Raw genomic sequence first — 20,894 nt, forward strand, 5'->3', positions numbered from 1 at the left:
TTCGTTTATATATATTCTCACACTGAAACTCAATATAAAATATAATATCATTAATTAATCCAAACATATTCACATAAATGCTTATACAAAATTAAAAATATCTATTTTCACTGAAAATAGGAACAAAATTTTTCAAGAATTGTTCTCAAGTGGTTAGGCGTTATATCTGATAAATTGGGGGGTAGATTGTTCTAGATCTTCAGGATAACCATGATATTTTGACTGTAAGAAAGTTTGAGTTTAAGTAGATTGTGTTATGCGTTCCTTATAAAGGAAAAGAATTTCACTGCGCTCTGCTTGGAATAGTTTCCTTTACATGGAAATATTGGTTTTACGTTATTCAAGTGATAACAAGAGGGGGAGCTGATGATTGGTGCTGGAAACATATGAGCATATTATTAATAATTAATAAAATAAACCAAAAGGAAAAGGTATACAAAACCGAAAGCAACAAAGAGAACACCACCAGAGTACTACTGTGTTTAATGCACCACAAAATTACTGCTCTCCATGACAACAAATGGTGTAATATTATGAGAAAACTTGAGGCTGTACAAAGTATGCGACCTTATTCTCAAGGTTTCATGGTATCCTACATGACTCTATTACTTCAAGAACTGCAATATGCGTCTCTGGTGAGATCATGTTCAGTGTCCGATGGAATTCCTGCGCACAAAAGGAAAGACTGCATAAATTCCTCTTTACGGTACATATAGACAATCTTGTGCTGCACAGGACTCATGATGCAATAAGCTGAACAGTTTTTCTGTTTTTTTTTTTTTTTGAGAAAATGTCATTAGTGCGAGGTGCGTTAACTTTCGCAAGGTTCTTAAGAAATGCATACCACAAATCTCTCCAACACCGGGACAAGTATTCTCAGGTTGCGGTTGGGAAGACATTCAGCAATGGCGCCACGTACACTCTTGCTGGCAAGTGCATGAAAAAGTAATCTTTGAGAACACAGTTAATAACATTAAAGAAAGATGAACATTCCATGACAGGATATTGACCTTTCTGTCGAAAGGAATGCAAGAAGAAGAGCTGCATAAGCTTCTACAATCATTTTTTCAGCTTCCTTCTCTCCCTGTAATATGGAATCTTCATCCTCCTGCAAGACAAAATTTGCATAATTGGCCTTTCCACAAAGTTCTAAAATTAATTTTCACTCATCACTTTTGTTGCACCTCTCATTGGAGGTCACAATGAGAACGAAATATATCCAGAGTATGTAGGTAAGTTTGTCGTGAAACTCCAGTATAACATACTTTTTACCTTTGAGGAATGACTATGAAACCTTTCCTGCATAAGCTTAGTAGAAACTATTTTAAGTTTGATGATTCAGAATACATTCGTGTGATTATAATATCTGCTGCAATGAATTCGACTTTCAACTGAGAAACGGGCTTGAAAAGCCCTTTATGAGACAGTAGAGATCAGATATAATAAAATAAAGGAAGCAGAGAAACTTCCTTACCCAGGACAAACATTTTTCCTCTCCAGCAGCCTCACTGCTGCTTTGGTTAGCCAGAAAGACCGAGCACAGTAGAGAAATCACATCATTCTGGTCCTCCGAGTCTATACCTTCAGGGTTGGGCAAGGAAACACTAGCTGCTGCAAGCCGGGATCTGCAGTACAATAGAACCAAGTAGAGTGCTTTTGTAATCAGTTATACAAATTGTATGAGCAGAATAATCACCAAAAAGCCAACACAGCATGATAAGGTATTAAAGACATTGCCTTAAAACGTCGAGAATAAAAATTTAATTCATAGAAAAGGGACAAGTTAAATAATTACCTGTTAACGCTGTCCTTCTCTACCAAATTCACAAGCAAACCCAAAATAGCAACAAGAAAGTCCAGCTCTTGATCAGTGAGAGGTGAGTTGCTCTGTTGATTGATCCTAGGACTTGATTTAGACGACAAGCCACCCCCTCTTGCATCACCAAAGTGTGGCAACGATAAGCTAAATGATGGAAAATGACCGGCAATCAGAGAAGATAAGATTTCTAACCCCCCACAGGTTCCAATTTGCTGACAACCCTCAGGATTGTCATTGGTCAAATTCATAAGAACCTGAAAATCAAGAACAATGCATCATATTTAATAGCATATAAAACCATGGCGCAGTTAGACAAGTTAGTGAAAGGCGTTATGGGAAGAGCTTATCAACAGCCTTCGAAACTAAAAGTCAGATCCATGACAACCATCTCAACAAATTACGTCATGCAATATAATTAAGGAAAATTCACTACTTTCACAAATACGCAAGTACCTTGACAGCCGTAAGAAGACAATCTGCCAGAAGGTTGGAACTATCTTCATCAACTGCCGAGGAACAAGAGGTCTCTTGTGAATGATGATATTCTATGTTGTTTGACTCCTGTTGGCTCGACAATGGTACATAGTGATTCCCATCTTTATATCCACACACTTTTGCGCTACTATCTTGAGATAAAGACTTCTTTCCATTTCCAGATAGTAAATCCCACTTTGAGGGTTCAAAATCATCCTCATCAAATGCAAAAGGATCCCCACTGTCCTCCTTCATTTTGGTGTCAGTACATATTACCGGTCTCTTTCCAGTACTAAAGTCCATTTCTGAATAATCATTGTTTATGTTCACCATACTATTTGAATTCCAAGATGTTCCACTGCATGATCCTGCTTGAGAAGATTCAACTCTCAGCTTTAGCAACAGAGGATCAGCGGACACCTGAGTGGGTTCCAGACTAGACCTAAAAGATCCTTGCTGCCCAGGGCTCAAGCATTGATCCCATTGATCAGAGCTTTCATGGGAAGTCCATTCCATGCTACAGCGCGCCCCCAAATGACTGCTCCCACAAGTAATACCACCCTTTTTTTCATCCTCAGAACCATTCAAAGAATTTCTGAGTAGGGACACACCTAAACACAACACCACATCTATCAGATGACAGGAACAAATTCTTTAGACATAGATAGAATTGATACTGACCAAGAGAATCAACAAAGTAATAAAGGATGATCCGAGAACAATATGTAGAAAGGAAAATAGTGTCCCCAAATAAACGTATAAAAATATCAGAACATTTATTTCACAGGTAAATTAATCTACACAGAATACCTGATAGAATTTTAATGATACTCAGAAGAAGTTTTGTGAAAGACCGTGGAGCTTGTTGACCATCAAAATTTCCTTTCATCCCAAGTAAATGGCACTGTAATGCATAATCAACTTCAGAGATGGGGATTTACAAAACAACTGCCAAATTAATAATTTAACAGCAAAACATTAGGGTGTGCAAAATATGGAGTGTAAGGTGGAAGCCAGGCATAATCTAATACCTGGTTATCATTGCTAAGGAAAGTAGCATTTTCCATGATTTTTAGACATTTCAAAAGCAGGACTAGACTTTCTAGCCCCAAAGTATCTTTCGAATCCAAAGCAAAAGTTGGACTTTTCTCCAACCATCCCTGCATAAATCAATGAGCATTAGAAAATACAACCTTATTACACAAATAAAAACATGTGGCCAGAGTTAGCATGACCCAGTCAACCTTAAGAAAACCTTTCTACACGTGAATCTCCAACTACAATATAAACCCAAATGAGATCATCTTCAAATTCTGAAAGGAGAGAAACAAAGAATATACCAGAAAAATAGGCATAAGCAGAAACTACACGATACTGTGCAACAGATAATTATAAGCGGAAACTATAAGCTCCACCATGTGGTGATTAAAAGTCCAGGCAATTTCATTCTCTCATTTTCAACTATGAAAAGGATTCTGAAGTTCCAAAGGGAAGACCCTGTCTGCATTTCCAGCAATTGCATGTTAACCACAGCCATTTAGTACAGCCTACAAGACATTACTAATTTGGATTCTCTATACAAGCTCCTATGCTTCCACTTTTTGCGGTAATAAATTTGAATATTGGATCTTCTACCGAAGTAACTAACCATGAATCATATTCATCAGAATGTTTCAAAATTGTAGGGAACCCTCTGTTCAATCCTCCAGCATGTAATGGCACTCAAACACAAAATACATAGTTTAGGTTAAAGTAAATCAAACAAGAATAACATACAGGCTCACACCTCCATTACGGAATGACATTTCCTCGCCACCTCAAAAACTGCATCAAGCCCCCCAAACTCTCTCAGCTTCTCCTTGAAGTTGCCCCCAGTTTTCCGTAAAGTGCCAGAGGTATCTGATGATTAAAAAAGCAGAAAACAGAAAAGAATAAATAATAAACAGATAACCCAAAATATCAGGACGAGAAAGAGCTATAGAGATATTATTTCATAGTAAATTTCAAGAAAGAGAAAAAATAACACACTCTGCCTTTAATTATAGGAGTTTATGAGACTGCATTAATGGCCAAGAATAGCAGCATCCAAAAGGAATTAGTTGAGCAAAAGAAACAAGCTCAACATGAGTATATTCAACTGAAAAAACATAAGAGTCTCTAAACGGGATGTGCAATAGCTAATTTCTGAAAGGTGTAATCACAATCAATTGAGTGCTATGAGATGATAGAAACAAGATTGAAAGTGGAAACAGAGACAACCACAAATTTAGAGGGAAAAACCAACAGATATAAAAAGAAGAATGGAAAAAGAGAAGTATTTTCAAAACCCTGAATTACATAACAGATTTAAAAACTCCAACATGGTGATTTCTTCACATAATAAAGAAGTTAAACTTATAAATATGATTTGTAACCAAACAGCCAGCCAAATATTCGTCCCAACACAGAAGAAAATAAATAAATAAATGGAAGGGATTTACTAGCATCAAATTACAGCAAAACAGTTCTAAACCTTCAATAGAGATGCTAAATGAGCAAGCTTTCTCCATTGTAAGCAAACTAATCCATTTGGGATTTAACTCAGGCTCTTCATTTCTACCATCACTACTATCTCTTGGCTTCATTTCCTTGGAGTTGACAAGAATCTCCCGGACCTTGAGCATAATTGCAGTGGAGCTGGAATCTGTTCCCTTAGCTGACTCTTGTAAGAAACCAGCATTCTTGCACAGCCCTAGAAGTTTGCTACCAACGGGCATTGCTTTTTCCTTGGCAGAACTAGATGAAAGTGGCTTCAACAATTTTATTAGAAAGCGAATGCAACCTGGTGAATCCAGAAGATGATCTTCTTGACCCTGAAACACAATGAGAATCTAATAATATTAATAAGGCTGGATAGCATGACAATTTTTGGAGAGATAAAAAAAGACCCAGGTTCAGGCAGTAATACATAGCTGAAATCACTCACATCACTTGTCAGAATGTAAAATAAAGCAGCAGCAGCGAGGTTGCTTGGCTGGTCATCAAAGCTGAGTCCTAAAACGGCATCAATGATAGTTTTCGCCATCCTAAGAAAGATATCAGCAGTTAGATAGTGTAAAATCAGCTAATATGTACTCCAAAGTGGATAGAAAGATCAGAACTAATGTTATGAGTGATATTGTATTTCAATCAGGTACAGCAACTAACAAACACAAAGATTTATAAGCATCATTAAATGCAAAAGCAAATTCAGCCTCTTTTCCTGAAAACTAGTTAGAACAGACCTGGAAATTCAGCCTTTTAACCAGATTGTCTCAGCCTCTTCAGCCTAGTATCATTTATTACACTTTCAATTTCTGCTTCATAGTTTTCCTGTCGCTCATTTTCTTTATAAAATGGATATGATCCATTTATATTTAATTTTGCCCCATGGTTCAATCTAAATGATGTAAACATCTACTTACCAACTTCAGTGGGCGTGGTATTTTATGTATCACTTGTTTGATCATCTGTTAATTGACAACTGAAACTAAGAATCTGTATGTGATATCCTTGGAATTACTGAATACCTGACAAGGATGCATGGAACATGCACTAAGAGTGAGGAATTTCCACAGTAGTTAGTGAATGTTCGGTTACTCTATTCTGATAATGTTCTATTTCGCCCTTGATTATTAATTTTGTAACAGAGGGGCTACAATTGGACATACCACTGTTAGGTAATAAACTTTCTCTTTGCCCGTGCCTGAGGTGAAAGAAATTCATGCTAGTAAAAACTTCCTGAATGTTCAAAGAAATGCTAGGCGTCATTTTCCAAATCTAAATGCTTCTGAGTTTCAAAAAACCTTCAAAAAATTCATACTCCCCTCTCATCTTTCCCATATATGCCATAATCACCTCTAACTTTTGACATGTTTACACCGAGACTAGCACTTAAATAAACAAGACAGTAAGCCGAGAAAAAGTTTGAACTATCTACACCAGTACACATGTATCTTTATAAAAGTAATATCAAGTAATCTTGATCAATGAAGGATTAAACAAAATACCCATGAACCCTCAAAAGCCGCCTCTGCTGTGTTGTTCCACAAATTGATAACAATGAAAGAAGACTTGCCCTCCTAATCCTCACCGGTTGTCCCTTCTTCAACCCATCCAACGCAAAATTCACCTCATCCACATGCTCCATCATCTCCCCAAACTCTTGAGTCTCCATCAATGTAGTGGTAAGCTCCACATAACCTTGTTGTGACTCCTTTGATTTCATTTTCTTCTTCTTCTTTTTCTTTTGTAAAACCCCATTTTCTCCCCTATCCTTTTTCTTGGATTTCCCAGAAACTCCAAATTCCCAGCAATCCCCATCGCGCTCACGCTTTCTTGGCAAGGGAATCCCCAAATCAACCAAGTCCTGGGATGAATTTAACATATATGAATCAGAGTCAACATTCTTGGACTTCTTCGATTTCCATAACTCCCCTTGTTCGGAGAAATCAAAAACACTGGTCTCCCTGCCCTTCTTTTGAGGCCGCACAACAAATTCCTCCGCCTCCTGGGACGAATTATACTCATAAGGATCGGAATTGACTTTCTTGGATTTCTTGAAATCCCTTTCACAAACCTCCAATACTTCAAATTCCTTTAATTCTTGTGAGGAACTTCCATAGGGCTCCGAATCAACATCAATCAACTCCACTTTCTTCGATTTCCAATAACCGCCATTGCCATCCCCGCCCTTTCTAGGGGGCAGCAACGCCAATTCTCCCGTCTCCTGAGACGACCTGAAACTATGTGGATCAGACCAGTCGCAGCGAGTGGACTCCTGCGACGGAAGCGTGAAATCGTAAACATCCTCCGGCCTTTCTGGGGAAGATGAATCCGAAACTCCGTCGGCAAAGCTATTCCCACCGGAAAAGCTCCTGGTCAAGCCTCTACCCCGTCGGCCGTATGTTCTGAACATCATATTTCTCATCCTCAGAAGTGCTTAAACCATTCTCATACAAATCAAATGAAGGGTTTAGGGAGGACCAAATTCAAAATAGACGGCTAAAATTCGGCAGGGAATTAGGGTTCCTGCTCACTCAATTTTCCAGTTTCTACTTCCCGTTTGTATATTTGAAAACACAACCGGGTATGAGAATTTCGAGGCAGGAGAAGAGATTTTTAGGTTGGGATTTCAGCAGTGAAAGCGAAGCATAAAGTTGGACTGAATTGTTCGTTGAGGTTGAGGACGGGATGGCTCTTTTAGGACGATTGATGAATTTTGAGAGCGTGATGAGATCAAAGCCGTCCGCTGACTCCTGCGGAGTACGGATCTATCGCCCATGGGTTATCAGCGGTTGATTAGCCTGACCATTTTTTTCCTTTCTTTTTTTTTTTTTTTACCCCTTTCACCTAATCTGAGTAATAATCTAGTTGGTACAATATTTTTAAAAGAGATATATAAGAAAATTATGAAATATTTCATTTAAATTTTAAAATATAAACGTAGATTAATATATAATTAAAATTCAAAGTTAAAGTAATTAATGTGTATAAAAACATAAATTTATATCGAACATAAACATAGTGTTTGAATTCATTTTCGAAGTGTTTTGTTGTGTTTTATGGAGATAGAGGGAGAAAAACAAACATAAATAAGTATGTGTTAGAGATAGTATGTATGTTTGGATTTGTTCTTAAATATAATTTAAAATAAGTATTGTATGTTTAATGTTGTGTGTTTTGAGACAAAAATTACTATTCATTGTCAAATCATGTCTTCTTTTATATATATTTATGTATATATGTGTATGTATGTATGTATTTATGCCAAAATAGTTAAAAACATCTAGATAATGTGTTTTTGTATGATGGCAAATATTTGGTATATTTTAACTCATTCAGGAGATAACTTGAAAATGAAAACAAATATTGTGAAAATAATCTACATTAGTTTACTATTTAAACTAACCTGGAAAATGGGTGAATTTTTTGGATAATGATAATCAATGATGCACTTATTTATATTTAAATAGAAAATAAAAAAATAAATTTAAATATTAATAGATATAAGTATTCAAAAAGTATTATTAGATATGAAAAATGGATTTAGTGTATTTACACATTGATTTTTTGTGGTTTTAAAAATTATATATGGTATTCTTAATGTTTGTTTATGTCTAATAAATAGATCCATCTATTAATTAAAATTTACAAAAATTATTGATATTAGCAAAAAAATTAAGTAAAAATTGATTTATTACATGTCAAACAAATTTTTTTTTTATCAAAATACACATATAATGGTGAAGATATGTAATGTCAGGAAATATTTATTTGATATGCAATAAACGAGTAATAAGTCAATCGATGATAAATATGAATTTTTATTTATTTATTTATTTATTTTGTTAATATCAGCAAATTTAGTAAATTTAGACTACAAGTTCTTTGTTAGACAATAACAAAGGCCATTAGTACTAGATGTAATTTTTCAAATTATGAGAGAATTTACATGTAATTACAACGAACCTCAAAAAAAGACAATGTAATTATTCCTAAAAAGGGCAAATTTTTTGGATAAAAATAAATAATTGTACACTTTTATGAATTTAAATAAGGAAATATATTGTTATATGATAAAATAAAATTCAAATGGATTATTTAGTTATGCGCTATATGACGCTTACTTAAATAGCTTCTATATATCTATATATATTTTTTTAATATATATAGATTCGAAGCTTAAAACATAAAACAAAAGTAGTTATTTATTTCCTTCTTTTTGCTTTATGTGTATCAAATATATATAAAAAAGAAAAAAGGTGTGTTAATTAATGGTTGTGGCACGTTATTTTATGTATATATAATAAATAATTTTTTATACTTTAAAATACACTATATAAAAATAAAATACATAAACCGATACATTACATTAAAAAAAGATAAAAAATAACTTATCAGTTAATGTAAAATTTGAGAAGTTGAAGAAGTTAGTTATCATATCGGTTGAAGGGCATTTCTTATTTTACAAAAAATTAGTATGGTGATGTCATTAACCATCATTTGTGAGTGTGGGGGGCATTTCCTTTTTACATAGTATATATACACAAAGAAATAAATAATAGATTATTGACACCCTCTGATATTAAGTCGAAATACACAAACACTCCCTACTTTTTATAAAATTACAGATACATCCATTATTCAAATGCAAAACTTACACTAACACCCCCTTAAAACATTAAACCCCTATTCAAAAGCAAAACGTACACTAACACCCCTCAGAGGGTGTATTGTAATTTTATAAAATCTTTTAGGGGGTGTAGTTGTATTTTTATAAAACTCTCGAGGGGGTGTGGCTGTAATTTTCTAAAACATTGGGGGTATTTCTATCATTTAACCTAACTTCAGAGTTTTTAATGTAATTGTTCAATATTAAAAAACACAGACACAAAATAAAACATGATGGGAGTACAAATGGCTAAGGATGCAATAACCTTAACAAGAAATTAATACCTTGTTCGTTTTCTTGATCCCAACCTCTAAACTCATAATGAAAAGCATTGCTTTCAAGAACAGCTACATGATAGACTTTGATCTAAGGTCCACTCAATTACTTTTGTCTACCATTTCTAATTTGCTAAATAATTTTATCTTTTATTTCACTACTTTATTATTTTACAATGTTTGGTAGAGTAGGAGCAAATTCATTTTTGTTTTTATTTGCTTCTTTTTAATATACGTTCACATATATTAGATACCGTCAATTAATAGAGACTAAAATTGCATTTAATAGAGACAAATATTTGGCTATTTTGTAAAAAGTTCTGGTGGACAGATGTATCGTTGTCTAAAAGACAAGAATAACTTACCGTATATTAGGGGTATAAATGTAATTATTCAAAAAATTTAACAATGAAACACATTGTATAAATTATATATATAAACTAAAATTGACTATTACAAGTATAGGACAAAATTTGCAAATAACATAGAGATAGTTATATCACTCTCTTATGAGGTTTGATGTAATTATATGTAAAGTGGTAAATTACATTTAGTACCCTTAATATTTGCTTCTGTCTAACAAAATAGATCTCCTCCATAAGTCAAAATTAATCGAATTTGTCAATATTAGCAAAAAATTGAATATAAATTCATATTTATTCTCAATTGACTTATTGCTAATTTATTATAGGTTAAATAAATCTTTTTGGCCAATCAAGAACAAAAATGAATTTATATTCAATTTTTGGTGCTAATAACAACAAATTTAGTGATAATTTATTGACACAAGAGGGATCAATTTGTTAAACATAAATAATTATGGAAACTATTATAGGTAATTTATCAAATTACAAAAAAAAATTAGGTATAATTATGTCAAAATTCCAATAATTTCATGCTATATGATTAAAATTACAATTAGCTCAAATATATCCCCAGTAGAAGATAAGTAATGGAGTCTTTTGATATAGAATCATAGATAAACAAGGTGAAAGCGTAGTAGCATAAAAGATAAAATACTGTACAGTATAGATAATAGAGCAGTCGGATTAGACCAAACAAGTTACGTGTAGGGAGCGCGAGGTGAGTGGCAGTGCGAGGGAACGAGAGAGAAATATTCCTTTGGGTATTTGTAATTTTGTGGATCTAGGTCTCTCTTTTCAGTCGTCACGCACACTCTTGCACCTTAAATTTCACAAGACGAACCCTACCTCTCAAACCTTAATCAAGTTTCGGATACGTCCAAGGAGATCAGGAATTTCACCATCGTCGACGACCACAATCGTCGTCGACATCTTGATTTGAAACCCTAATTCTCTACGCACTTTTTCTGTCAATTTTTCTCCCTCTGATTTCTTCGGAAATCTATGAATCTGTAAAACGGAACGGTCAATTTCGGATACAACTGCAGTAGAGAAGAGTAGTTCCGATTTTCGGGACCGATTGGTTGATTGATTTATTGAAATATTGATTCTTTTCCCCAAAATTGTTGAGTCACATCGAGGTTGTGAAATTAGGGAGGACTTTGAATTGAAAGAAATTTGAATTTTCTTTTTATGCACTTGTTCGTTTTAATAAATTCTGATAGAATAAATGTACGGAAAATTGGTGTTGGTGTACGAAGGGGAGAGGTTGCTGGGAGAGGTGGAGTTGCAACGTCAGGGCGGCGGCGTTTGGGGGGAGGAGATTAAGGAAATTCGGATATCACACTATTCACCACCCAGTGAGAGGTGCCCGCCACTCGCTGTGCTTCATACCATAAACTCCACCGGAATATGCTTCAAATTGGAATCTACTGCCAAGAATGTGGACTCGCCGCTTTCAATTTTGCACGCCACCTGTCTCAGAGATAACAAGGTATCAGTACCGAAACCACAAAACTGACTGGGAAAACCTCAATTGATTCAATTGATGAACAAACTAATCCCTAATTGAATTTTATAACCGAAAGATCCCAAATTTTCAATTTTGCGATAATACACCCTTTACATAGTAACTTTACAAGTTTGAGATTATACAAACATTACACACAGAAAAGTGTAAGATCTCAATTCTCAAAAAGAAACTCAGATTGGAGAAAATTTGGACTATGGACAAATAGACAAGAACCCGGATTTTTCTTTTTAATCAGAAATTTGGTGGATTAATTATGCCCTTTGGATTTGTTCAACAAGTAAATTTCTGGACTAGAGACTGGAAACGACTACCCAGTTTCCGTTAATTGAAATCTGCGTGGATGTACTTCGATAAAATTTTAGTCTAATTCAGGACTGTAATGCTTATCCTATAAACATTTATGGTGGTTTATAAACATGTCAATTTGGGAGACTGGAAAAAGGGTGCATTAAGTGCAATTCTTATTGAGACGTAAGGTAGCATGTTTGGTGGATCCTCAGATTTAGGAGAATCTGTTGTTTTCCCCTTTCTTAGAAGCCTGAAGACCCTTGAAGGGGAAGAATGATTTCAAATTGTGTTCAGAAGTTTCTGCTATTTGGACTTCTTCATTTCTAAATCATAGCTATTGGAGTGATGATTTTGTCTCCATGAACTAGTTTGGAAATAAACCTACAAACCCTCTCATGAATTTGTGTTGCTTGTTCACTTGAAGTTCCTTAGATTCTTTTTCTCGTCATCATGCTACCACCTCTATGTGCTTGTACTTGGTTCGTGTTTATTTGTGTTCCTATGCCTATCCTCTCATGTATATAGTAGATTCTATAGGGGAAAGGCATGTGCCGTTTGCAGTCCTCGAATTGGCTATATATCCTAACTTTTAGATGGTCACCCTTTCCAATTATCTCTCTCTCTCTCAATACATATACATATATATATATATATATATATATGGGTTTTAACACTTAATTTCTTGTTGTGCCTTTTCAATTTGCAGACAGCTGTAGCAATCATTGGAGAAGGGGAGATTCATTTAGTTGCTATGCATTCAAGAAAGTATGAAGGACAACATCCTTGCTTTTGGGGGTTCAATGTGGCATCAAGTTTGTACAATTCCTGCCTTGCCCTGCTGAATCTCAGATGTCTTGGCATTGTATTTGATCTTGATGAAACACTCATAGTTGCTAATACAATGCGCTCATTTGAGGATAGGATCGATTCTCTGCAGCGCAAAGTAAATTCTGAGTCTGATCCACAGCGCGTTTCTAGCATGCTAGCTGAGGTTAAACGTTATCAGGATGATAAAAATATTTTGAAGCAATATGCAGAAAGTGATCAGGTAATTGACAATGGGAAGGTTATCAGGTCACAATCAGAGGTGGTCCTGGCTTTGTCAGACAATCATCAAACTATTGTCCGTCCACTCATACGACTACAAGATAGAAACATTATTCTCACTCGCATTAATCCACTGGTAAATATACCATGCTTTCTTGTGTCACTTCTGATTCCACTTTGTATGTGAGTGCCTGTATGGAGTCTTTTTAGTGCTTGTGTTTGTTTTCTAGAGAGAATACAAGAAGAGTTCTATTTATTTAGACATCTTTACTCATAGTTGAGAGATTAAACTGCAGCTGCAGTACATGCGTTAGAGTTTATGTGAGGTTGTTCAGAAATGATCTTACAGGACATATATATGCTTCAGGCATCTTTAGTCAATGCACAATGGTTCTACATGACTGGTAATATTTTTTGTTGTGTTTTAAATTAACATTAGAAGACTCTTTGTACTACTTCAGATACGGGATACAAGTGTTCTTGTGAGATTAAGACCTGCATGGGAGGATCTTAAAAGCTACTTGACTGCTAAAGGTCGAAAGCGCTTTGAGGTTTTTGTTTGCACAATGGCAGAAAGAGATTATGCCTTAGAAATGTGGAGGCTTCTTGATCCAGAATCAAATTTGATAAACCCGAGGGATCTCTTGGACCGCATTGTGTGCGTCAAGTCTGGTAAGATTTGTGGAACTGTAGCCTTAACTTTAGGTTTCTGTAAGATTAATCTGAGATGGCTTGGAAGTCTATTTAACTTTTGTACAGGTTCTAGGAAATCACTGTTCAATGTTTTCCAAGATGGAAACTGCCATCCTAAAATGGCATTGGTGATTGATGACCGTTTAAAAGTATGGGATGAGAAAGATCAGCCACGAGTACATGTTGTTCCTGCATTTGCTCCGTATTTTGCACCTCAAGCTGAAGTAATTCATTTTCACTGGCAACCCTTTCTGCCTGGAATGTAACCTAGTGTTTTTACTAACGGAGTCTGAAACTTGTTGCTTGTAGGCCAACAACAGTATCCCTGTGCTTTGTCTTGCAAGAAATGTAGCCTGTAATGTCAGAGGTGGTTTTTTCAAGTAAGTTTCTCAAAGCATCTTGGTTGGTTCTTATTTCTAGCATACGAGTACCTCTTATATGTTTTACTTGACATATTTTACAGAGAATTTGACGAGAGTCTAATACAACGAATTTCTGGAGTTGCATACGAAGATGATATTAAAGACATGCCTTCTCCACCTGATGTGAGCAATTACTTGTTTCCAGAGGTTAGTCCAAACAATATCCCCCATCCCCTACCATGGACCCCATTGCCAACCATTTTCGACATGCTTATTGGAACTGAAATGGTGATCTGGAGATCATCATCTTTTTTGAAGCGGTATTCTGCTGTTAAAATCTTCAAATGCTAAGTGGCATTTCTCCATTTTTATTGCTTAGGATGACCCTTCAGCTTCTAATGGAAACAAAGATGCAATTGGTTTTGACGGAATGGCAGATGCTGAGGTGGAAAGGAGATTAAAGGTGGAGTGTCTTGTTTTGCACTTTAGTTCTATGCTTTCTTGATGTCATGGTGTAGACATTAATTTTTGTTTTATGAAGTCTTTAGGCATACTATTTCTCTCCGCTAGCATTTACTTTTCGTCGGCTGTTTCTCTTTCTATGTGATTCCTCAAAGTCAGATTAGTATAACGAGAGGTAACAATATTTTGAATTTGACATTCTAAATCTTTCAGGAGTCGATGTCAGCTTCTTCAACTGCTGTGACACCAGTAATCAATTTAGATCCAAGAATTGCCTCAGCTATCCAGTTTGCGGTACCGTCGTCCTCTTTTACGGTTCATCCACCGAAAATACAAGGGCCAGCAGTGCCTTTTCTAGGTCAGCAACTGCCCCCAGTGACAACTCTGCCTAAACCACCACTATCCCATCTAGGACAAGGAGAAACAACCTTTCGTAGTTCTCCTGCAAGGGAAGAGGGCGAGGTACCAGAATCCGAATTAGATCCTGATACCAGGAGAAGACTGCTCATTTTGCAGCATGGTCAAGACATGAGAGAACACCCTCCAAGTGAACCTCAGTTTCCTGCTCGGCCACCCTTGCAAGTACCCGTACCAAGAGTTCATCCACGTGGTTGGTTTCCTGTTGAAGAGGAGATGAGCCCGAGACAGCTGAAACTAATGACACCACCCATGGAGTTTAATACAGAGTCTCTTCCGATTGACAAGCATCGGACTCATCACCCACCCTTTCTTCACAAAGTGGATACTTCCGTCTCACCTGGCAGAGTTATTGAATCACAGAGGTTGCCGAAGGAGGTAACGCCTATCTCGTTTGTGCTGGTCTTGGATTTTAGTTGATGCAGAAGTCGAAATGGCTTTCATGGTTAACAAGTGTACTAATGTGATTTAACATTATATATATGCAGGAAATTCCAAGAGAAAAACTGTTAAGATTAAGTCAACCACTGCCTGATTCTCATTCTTTCTCTAGTAAGTCAAGTTCATCAGAAAGAAAGCTATACCAGATAAGTCAGATTTAGTCTTACATGTACATTAGAATCTCCAAAAAACCTGTCATTTGCTAAAATGCTTTTGACTTTGGAGTGGTCACTTGTCAGCATGTGGTAAATTCTTAAAATGCAAAATGTCACCACCCTTCCTATTGCAGTGCGCTTCCTTATTATTATACCAATATGAGTACTGTGATATCTGTTTATTTAACATGATTCTTTGTTAGACCCTGAAATAACTACATGTCCAATCTCATCAAAGATACCTCCTTCATCTCCTCATCTGAATGTCAAACTTATTACTAGTGAGCTTTCTATATGATTATATCCATATAGGGCTCTACGATATGTGTATTAATAAGGATTCTTGTTGGAATCCCTACTTATTACACGTATAATATCATTAAAGATCCATCATTATATGCCTTCTTGGAAAATTGAGAAAGCTGTGATAGAAAATCACTGGATGCTCTCTGTGCTGCTCATGTCTTTTTCTACATGATACTTATCTCTATTGAAATATGATTATATCTTCTCTGATAATATATGATGTCTGCTTCAATTGCTTTTAGTTTATTCTTTCTTAAAAATTACAGTTCATTACCAAGCATTGAACTGAAGTAGTGGTAATAAGCTGTGTTCCTATTTTCAAGGTGAGGATAGTGCTATGGCTCAGCTACCTTCAGCAAACGAGGATCTTGATCTTGAAGCTGGACAAATTGATCCATACGGTGAAAATTCTACTGAAGCTTTACAGGATATTGCTTTCAAATGTGGAACAAAGGTGTGAAAATCAATTGATTTCTTTTGCTTTAGTTTTCTGGTCTCAACTTCGTCCTCAGATGGTTGCATCAAATACCTATAGGTTGAGTTCAAGCAAGCCCTAGTATCAAGCACAGAACTTCAGTTCTCCGTAAAGGTGGGTTCAGACTCAGTTTTGTTAGTTGTCATATTTGCTAATGAAGATATCAGTTGAGAACTAAATGGTTCCTGTTATCACCTTCTCTCCTAAATTTCTAACCCCTCCATTTGTGTATGTGCATGCACGCATGTCTGTCTTCCCTCTATATCCCTATTGTCTGTTTATCTCTTTCCTTCTTTCAAAAAATATGGTCTCTAATTCCATCAAGATTGTATTATCTGTGGTCTTCTGCAGGTTTTGTTCGCAGGAGAGAGAATTGGTGAAGGAATTGGTAGAACAAGAAGGGAAGCACAGCGGCATGCTACTGAAGGATCTCTTTTATATTTGGCTGGTAACATACAAATGCTTGCTTTTTTCCTAATACTGAAATGAATGGTCCCTGGTATTCTTTTTGATGTGGAAGTCTACTTAATGTATATATGTGATCTGCCTTTCTCATCATTAATATGTTTTTGTTCACGGCAGTTGTGAACTCTTGGGAGAATCGATGACTGCATCTTTGGTGCAGTGCACTAATGATGAATTCATTGCCTTCTGTTTTATTACTTGCCTCCAAAAGAAAACAAGTGAAAAGAGGGAAAGGTGGAGCTTGGGGTTGGGGTAGAATTAGTTCTTGTTTTCCTTTGTATATGGAGAAATTACTGATGGAAAATTAGCTTTAAAAGTTGATTTTGATTAGACTTTGACTAACTATAAGTGGGTCATTTGAATGATTCTTTGGCTTAATGCAATCTATTCCTGGGGAGATGTGTACAGTATATTTGATCTCCCAAAATCAATTTCACAGGAATGAGAAGTTAAAGCCAGAGAGTCGCTTGAAATATGTAATTGTTGATCTGGAAATTGGCAGAAGTTGACAGCCATCGATCCTATATCGGAATTTGGAATATGGTCCAATATAGATACATGGGTTTGCACCTCATGGGGCAGCACTAGTTTAAGGAAGAGAAAGAACCTGAAAATCTTTGTATGTGAGAAGCCAAAATTCACATGCTCGGACTACAAGCTTAGCTCGAGCTTGGAATTGGATGCCCGAAGAGTGTATATATAGTTTTATATAGAATAGATAGAGAATGATTTATTGAATCTTTCTTTGTTATGTTATTGTAGTTCTCTGGCATATATTAGAAAAAGTTAAGGATTGTTTCCTTAAATAACTGAATTTTTTTTTGACATGAAATTTTAACATTATAAGGATTTTAATAGTATTTACGCATTAGTATTTTTTTATTTGTTTATATTGTTATTAAATATTAAGTCCTTTTTTTTTAACAATTAAGCATAATTATTAAATTATGACCGTTGTAAATTGTTTCTTCTCAGATAAATATTTGTCTCAGCTTAAACCTGATTCCAGCAATATGCCTGAAGATGGGAGTAGGGTGGGTAAACTGAAAGACAATGGTTTCATTGGTGATGTCAACTCTGTTGGACATCAGTCAGTGCCTAGGGCACAAACAGCAGTGGCGCCACCAAGGATTCTGGACCTTAGTACTGAAGCTTCCAAGAGATCAATGAGTTCAATCTCTGCGCTTAAAGAATTAGTAAATATCAGAACTGAAATGCACACTTCTCCATGGGATTACATTGATTCTGAGTGTTTTTGCTGTTAGCATGCAATTGATTAGTTCTCAATTCTTCAGTGCAATATGGAGGGGCTTGGTGTTGCATTTCAAACTCGACCCCAGTTTTCCAGTAATCGGGGCCAGAAAACCGAAGTGTATGCTGAGGTCAGACATTTTGCTGGCTTTTTTGGTTAAGGTTTACATGCAAAAATGCCGTCCTGTTATTGTTAAACTGTGTGTACTTCACTTTTTCTGATGATTAGCTGTTGAATACTAAAAAACGTCCAATATCTCTCCACCTTCCAATATCAAGCATGTGGAAATATTTTCATTTGGATGAAATGGCTGGTTTAGAAACCATTTTCTCGTAGGCTGCCTGAAAGCTTATATTCATATATTGAAGGATCTTAATCAGATAGTTTTGAGTTCTGTTGAACAGTTAGGTTCTGGAGCATGCTTTTGAAGTGGTTTCAGATGTAGCTCAGTTATTTCTTTAAGTCATGAAGATTACGAGGTGTCTTAGTTGAGTCTCATTTCCCGACTTGCTGGATGTTTTGACTGCTATAAGCGTACCAGAAATACACTCTAGGGGCATCACTTTTTAGCAAAACTCTCTTGTGTTTTTTAGCTTTGGGCTTCTAACTTCTATGGTTGAACCATAAAGATGTGTTCATTATGGGAACCAGGAAAATGAGGCTGCTCTCATGGTGTGCATCTCAGTCTCACATCCATCTTTTGTTTATTTTTTGATGTGAAATTGGATCTTAAATCTTCCTTTACCCAGAAAAGGAAAATGGAAAAGGACATGGAAAAGAGTATGGTGATTCTTCTTTGGCTGACTACTCTTCTCTTTTGTCATTTTAGGTTGAAATTGATGGGCAAGTATTGGGCAAGGGAATTGGGTTAACATGGGATGAAGCAAAATCGCAGGTACTCTGTTTTCCTCCAAAATAATCTTTTCTTCCCCTTACTTCCCTTAGAATTATTTCCCACATGGAACTTATGTGTTTATGATTGTGTCGCATGATTCTTTTTGCCCCTTTCTTTTCTGAAAACCATTTTGTTTCAGGCTGCTGAAAAGGCTCTTGGTGCCTTGAAATCCATGCTTGGTCAGTTTCCTTACAAACGTCCGGGTTCTCCAAGGTGAGTGGTTTTTGGGATCGACCTTTTTGGGTGTGATCTGAGAACTATAGGAGCCATTTAGGTCTATTTTCTTATATTGAATCCTGTTCAATAGTTGTCTTTGCTGGACAATCTAAAACAATCATTTAGGATCATGCGCCTCTTACCACTGAAGCATGTACAACCTGCATCTGCTTTCTAGTTGTAGGTTTACACTATGTATCCTATATGGTATGCTGATACTCGTGGCTCAGATCTATGCAGGATATGCCCATTAAAAGGTTAAAACCTGAATTTTCTCGAGCTTTGCAGCGAATGCAATCCTCACCACGGCACCCTAAGAATGCAGCTCCTTGTCCATGAAACTTCTTCATCCATTGATCTGCTTCTTGTATAGCATGCTCAAGTAAATCTACAAATCGTTGTGGCTGTGGTCCAAGTGCTCTTGATGGACTCTGGATTTGCCTCTTGTGTTCTGGTAGCTCACAGAAGCAGAACAAGGAACAAGATAAAATGAAACAGAACAAGAAAGGCCCTAACAAATTTATTAGGATGCTGCCTGCAAGAAACAAGTTTTCTGAGAGTCATTTGGGTGAATATATGCCTAAGGCATCACGCAGCTACTAGGGTATTAGGGATAGCACTGTGCATCAGTTTACAGCACCAATCAGTTGTCAGCACCGGGCTTCTCATACAAAGATATGCTAACTTGACTGGCATCCCCATCTTTGTTTCCTCTGTTAAATAAATCACTTAATTGGATGAAGATGAAATTTTGTTGCACACCTGTAAAGTACTGTCTGATGAATGTGGGCAGTAATACGTATTGTATATAAACCCTATTGTCTACTGTCAGCTTGTTTCTGGAGTACATGCGAGGCTGTAGTAATATAGTAATAAGTCCCCGGAAAATATTACTTAAGCGAGTATGTGAAAGAGGACCATCGGCCATGCCTAAGCAGAGGAAGTTAATGTGGACGTGAACTGGCACTGGTAGTGCTTATTGCTGCCGAGTGCCAGCCATCTCAACTGTTATCTTAAATCAATCCTCCACGTTCCAGGCAGATGCATTTTGCATAAATATACATGTAATATTACGTACATGTCAAAATCTTTCGGAACAGACCGTAATAATTCTGAATGTAAATAAGATAAAGAAGATCGTACGAATTTGGGTGATGTTCTCCCCCTTTTAATTGATCTAACTCCATTTGGTTTTAGCAGGAAGTGTAGTTTCTCGTTTTTTCTCCGTGTGACGTAAAATAAGTGTAATTCCTTCTCAAGATAACAATGACGGTTAATGACTATAAGTCGTTAGATTGCTGGTAGGCTGGATGGGTAAGAGTAGTTGTGTGCACCTTTGTGTTTTTACTGCTTTTCTTTTTTACATTATATATAATTTCAAGCATTTCTAGTTTAATTACGTGAAGTTGAAGCCTCAGGGTGTCATTTTTCTTTTTTTATGAGATGGAATTCAAGACCTCTCATAAAAGGGAAGTGATGCCAAGTTAGGTCTTATTAGCGTTCACATAAAACCCTAAAGCCTCATTTATTTGGACTGATTAGCCTGAATAGGAAAAATAGTATAGGTTAGTAGTATGTTTACTTGGGCTAATGAGGACCTGGAATGATGGGCTCGGTCCGACTATTTTACTGTTTGATTTTCATAATTCAGCCTACTAAAAATGGTGGATTGAATTATTCAACCTAAATATCCGGCGTTGCTGTTTTCTTCTCCACTTTCCTCATTCCTTCTCTCACCCTGTCGGCCATCGTGCCCCCTCCTTC

The 20,894-nt window shown here is 36.2% G+C and overlaps 2 protein-coding genes across 2 annotated transcripts; one reads left to right on the forward strand and one right to left on the reverse strand.

Annotated features, from left to right (window-relative positions):
* Nucleotides 1-370: 370 nt before the first annotated feature.
* LOC105167921 (wings apart-like protein 2) lies at nt 371-7,591 on the reverse strand. Its single transcript, XM_011087801.3, has 12 exons — nt 6,322-7,591; nt 5,259-5,358; nt 4,806-5,145; nt 4,080-4,192; nt 3,325-3,453; nt 3,104-3,197; nt 2,273-2,904; nt 1,796-2,073; nt 1,475-1,625; nt 1,011-1,108; nt 845-926; nt 371-666 (listed from the first exon to the last, which is right to left on the reverse strand). The coding sequence occupies exons 1-12, from the start codon at nt 7,239-7,241 to the stop codon at nt 583-585; spliced, it is 3,021 nt and encodes a 1,006-aa protein (XP_011086103.1). The 5' UTR covers nt 7,242-7,591; the 3' UTR covers nt 371-582.
* A 3,197-nt stretch (nt 7,592-10,788) lies between these two features.
* Nucleotides 10,789-19,961, forward strand: LOC105167922 (RNA polymerase II C-terminal domain phosphatase-like 1). The gene is made up of 17 exons (XM_011087802.3): nt 10,789-11,617; nt 12,651-13,127; nt 13,453-13,663; nt 13,751-13,908; nt 13,994-14,064; nt 14,148-14,253; nt 14,426-14,509; nt 14,722-15,303; nt 15,414-15,477; nt 16,151-16,281; nt 16,363-16,416; nt 16,654-16,750; nt 17,743-17,963; nt 18,063-18,149; nt 18,849-18,914; nt 19,054-19,127; nt 19,361-19,961. The coding sequence occupies exons 1-17, from the start codon at nt 11,354-11,356 to the stop codon at nt 19,467-19,469; spliced, it is 2,856 nt and encodes a 951-aa protein (XP_011086104.1). The 5' UTR covers nt 10,789-11,353; the 3' UTR covers nt 19,470-19,961.
* The last annotated feature ends 933 nt before the right edge of the window (nt 19,962-20,894 follow it).

This window comes from Sesamum indicum, linkage group LG8 (genome assembly GCF_026168435.1).
Source record: "Sesamum indicum cultivar Baizhima isolate 11 linkage group LG8, ASM2616843v1, whole genome shotgun sequence".
NCBI lineage: Eukaryota > Viridiplantae > Streptophyta > Magnoliopsida > Lamiales > Pedaliaceae > Sesamum > Sesamum indicum.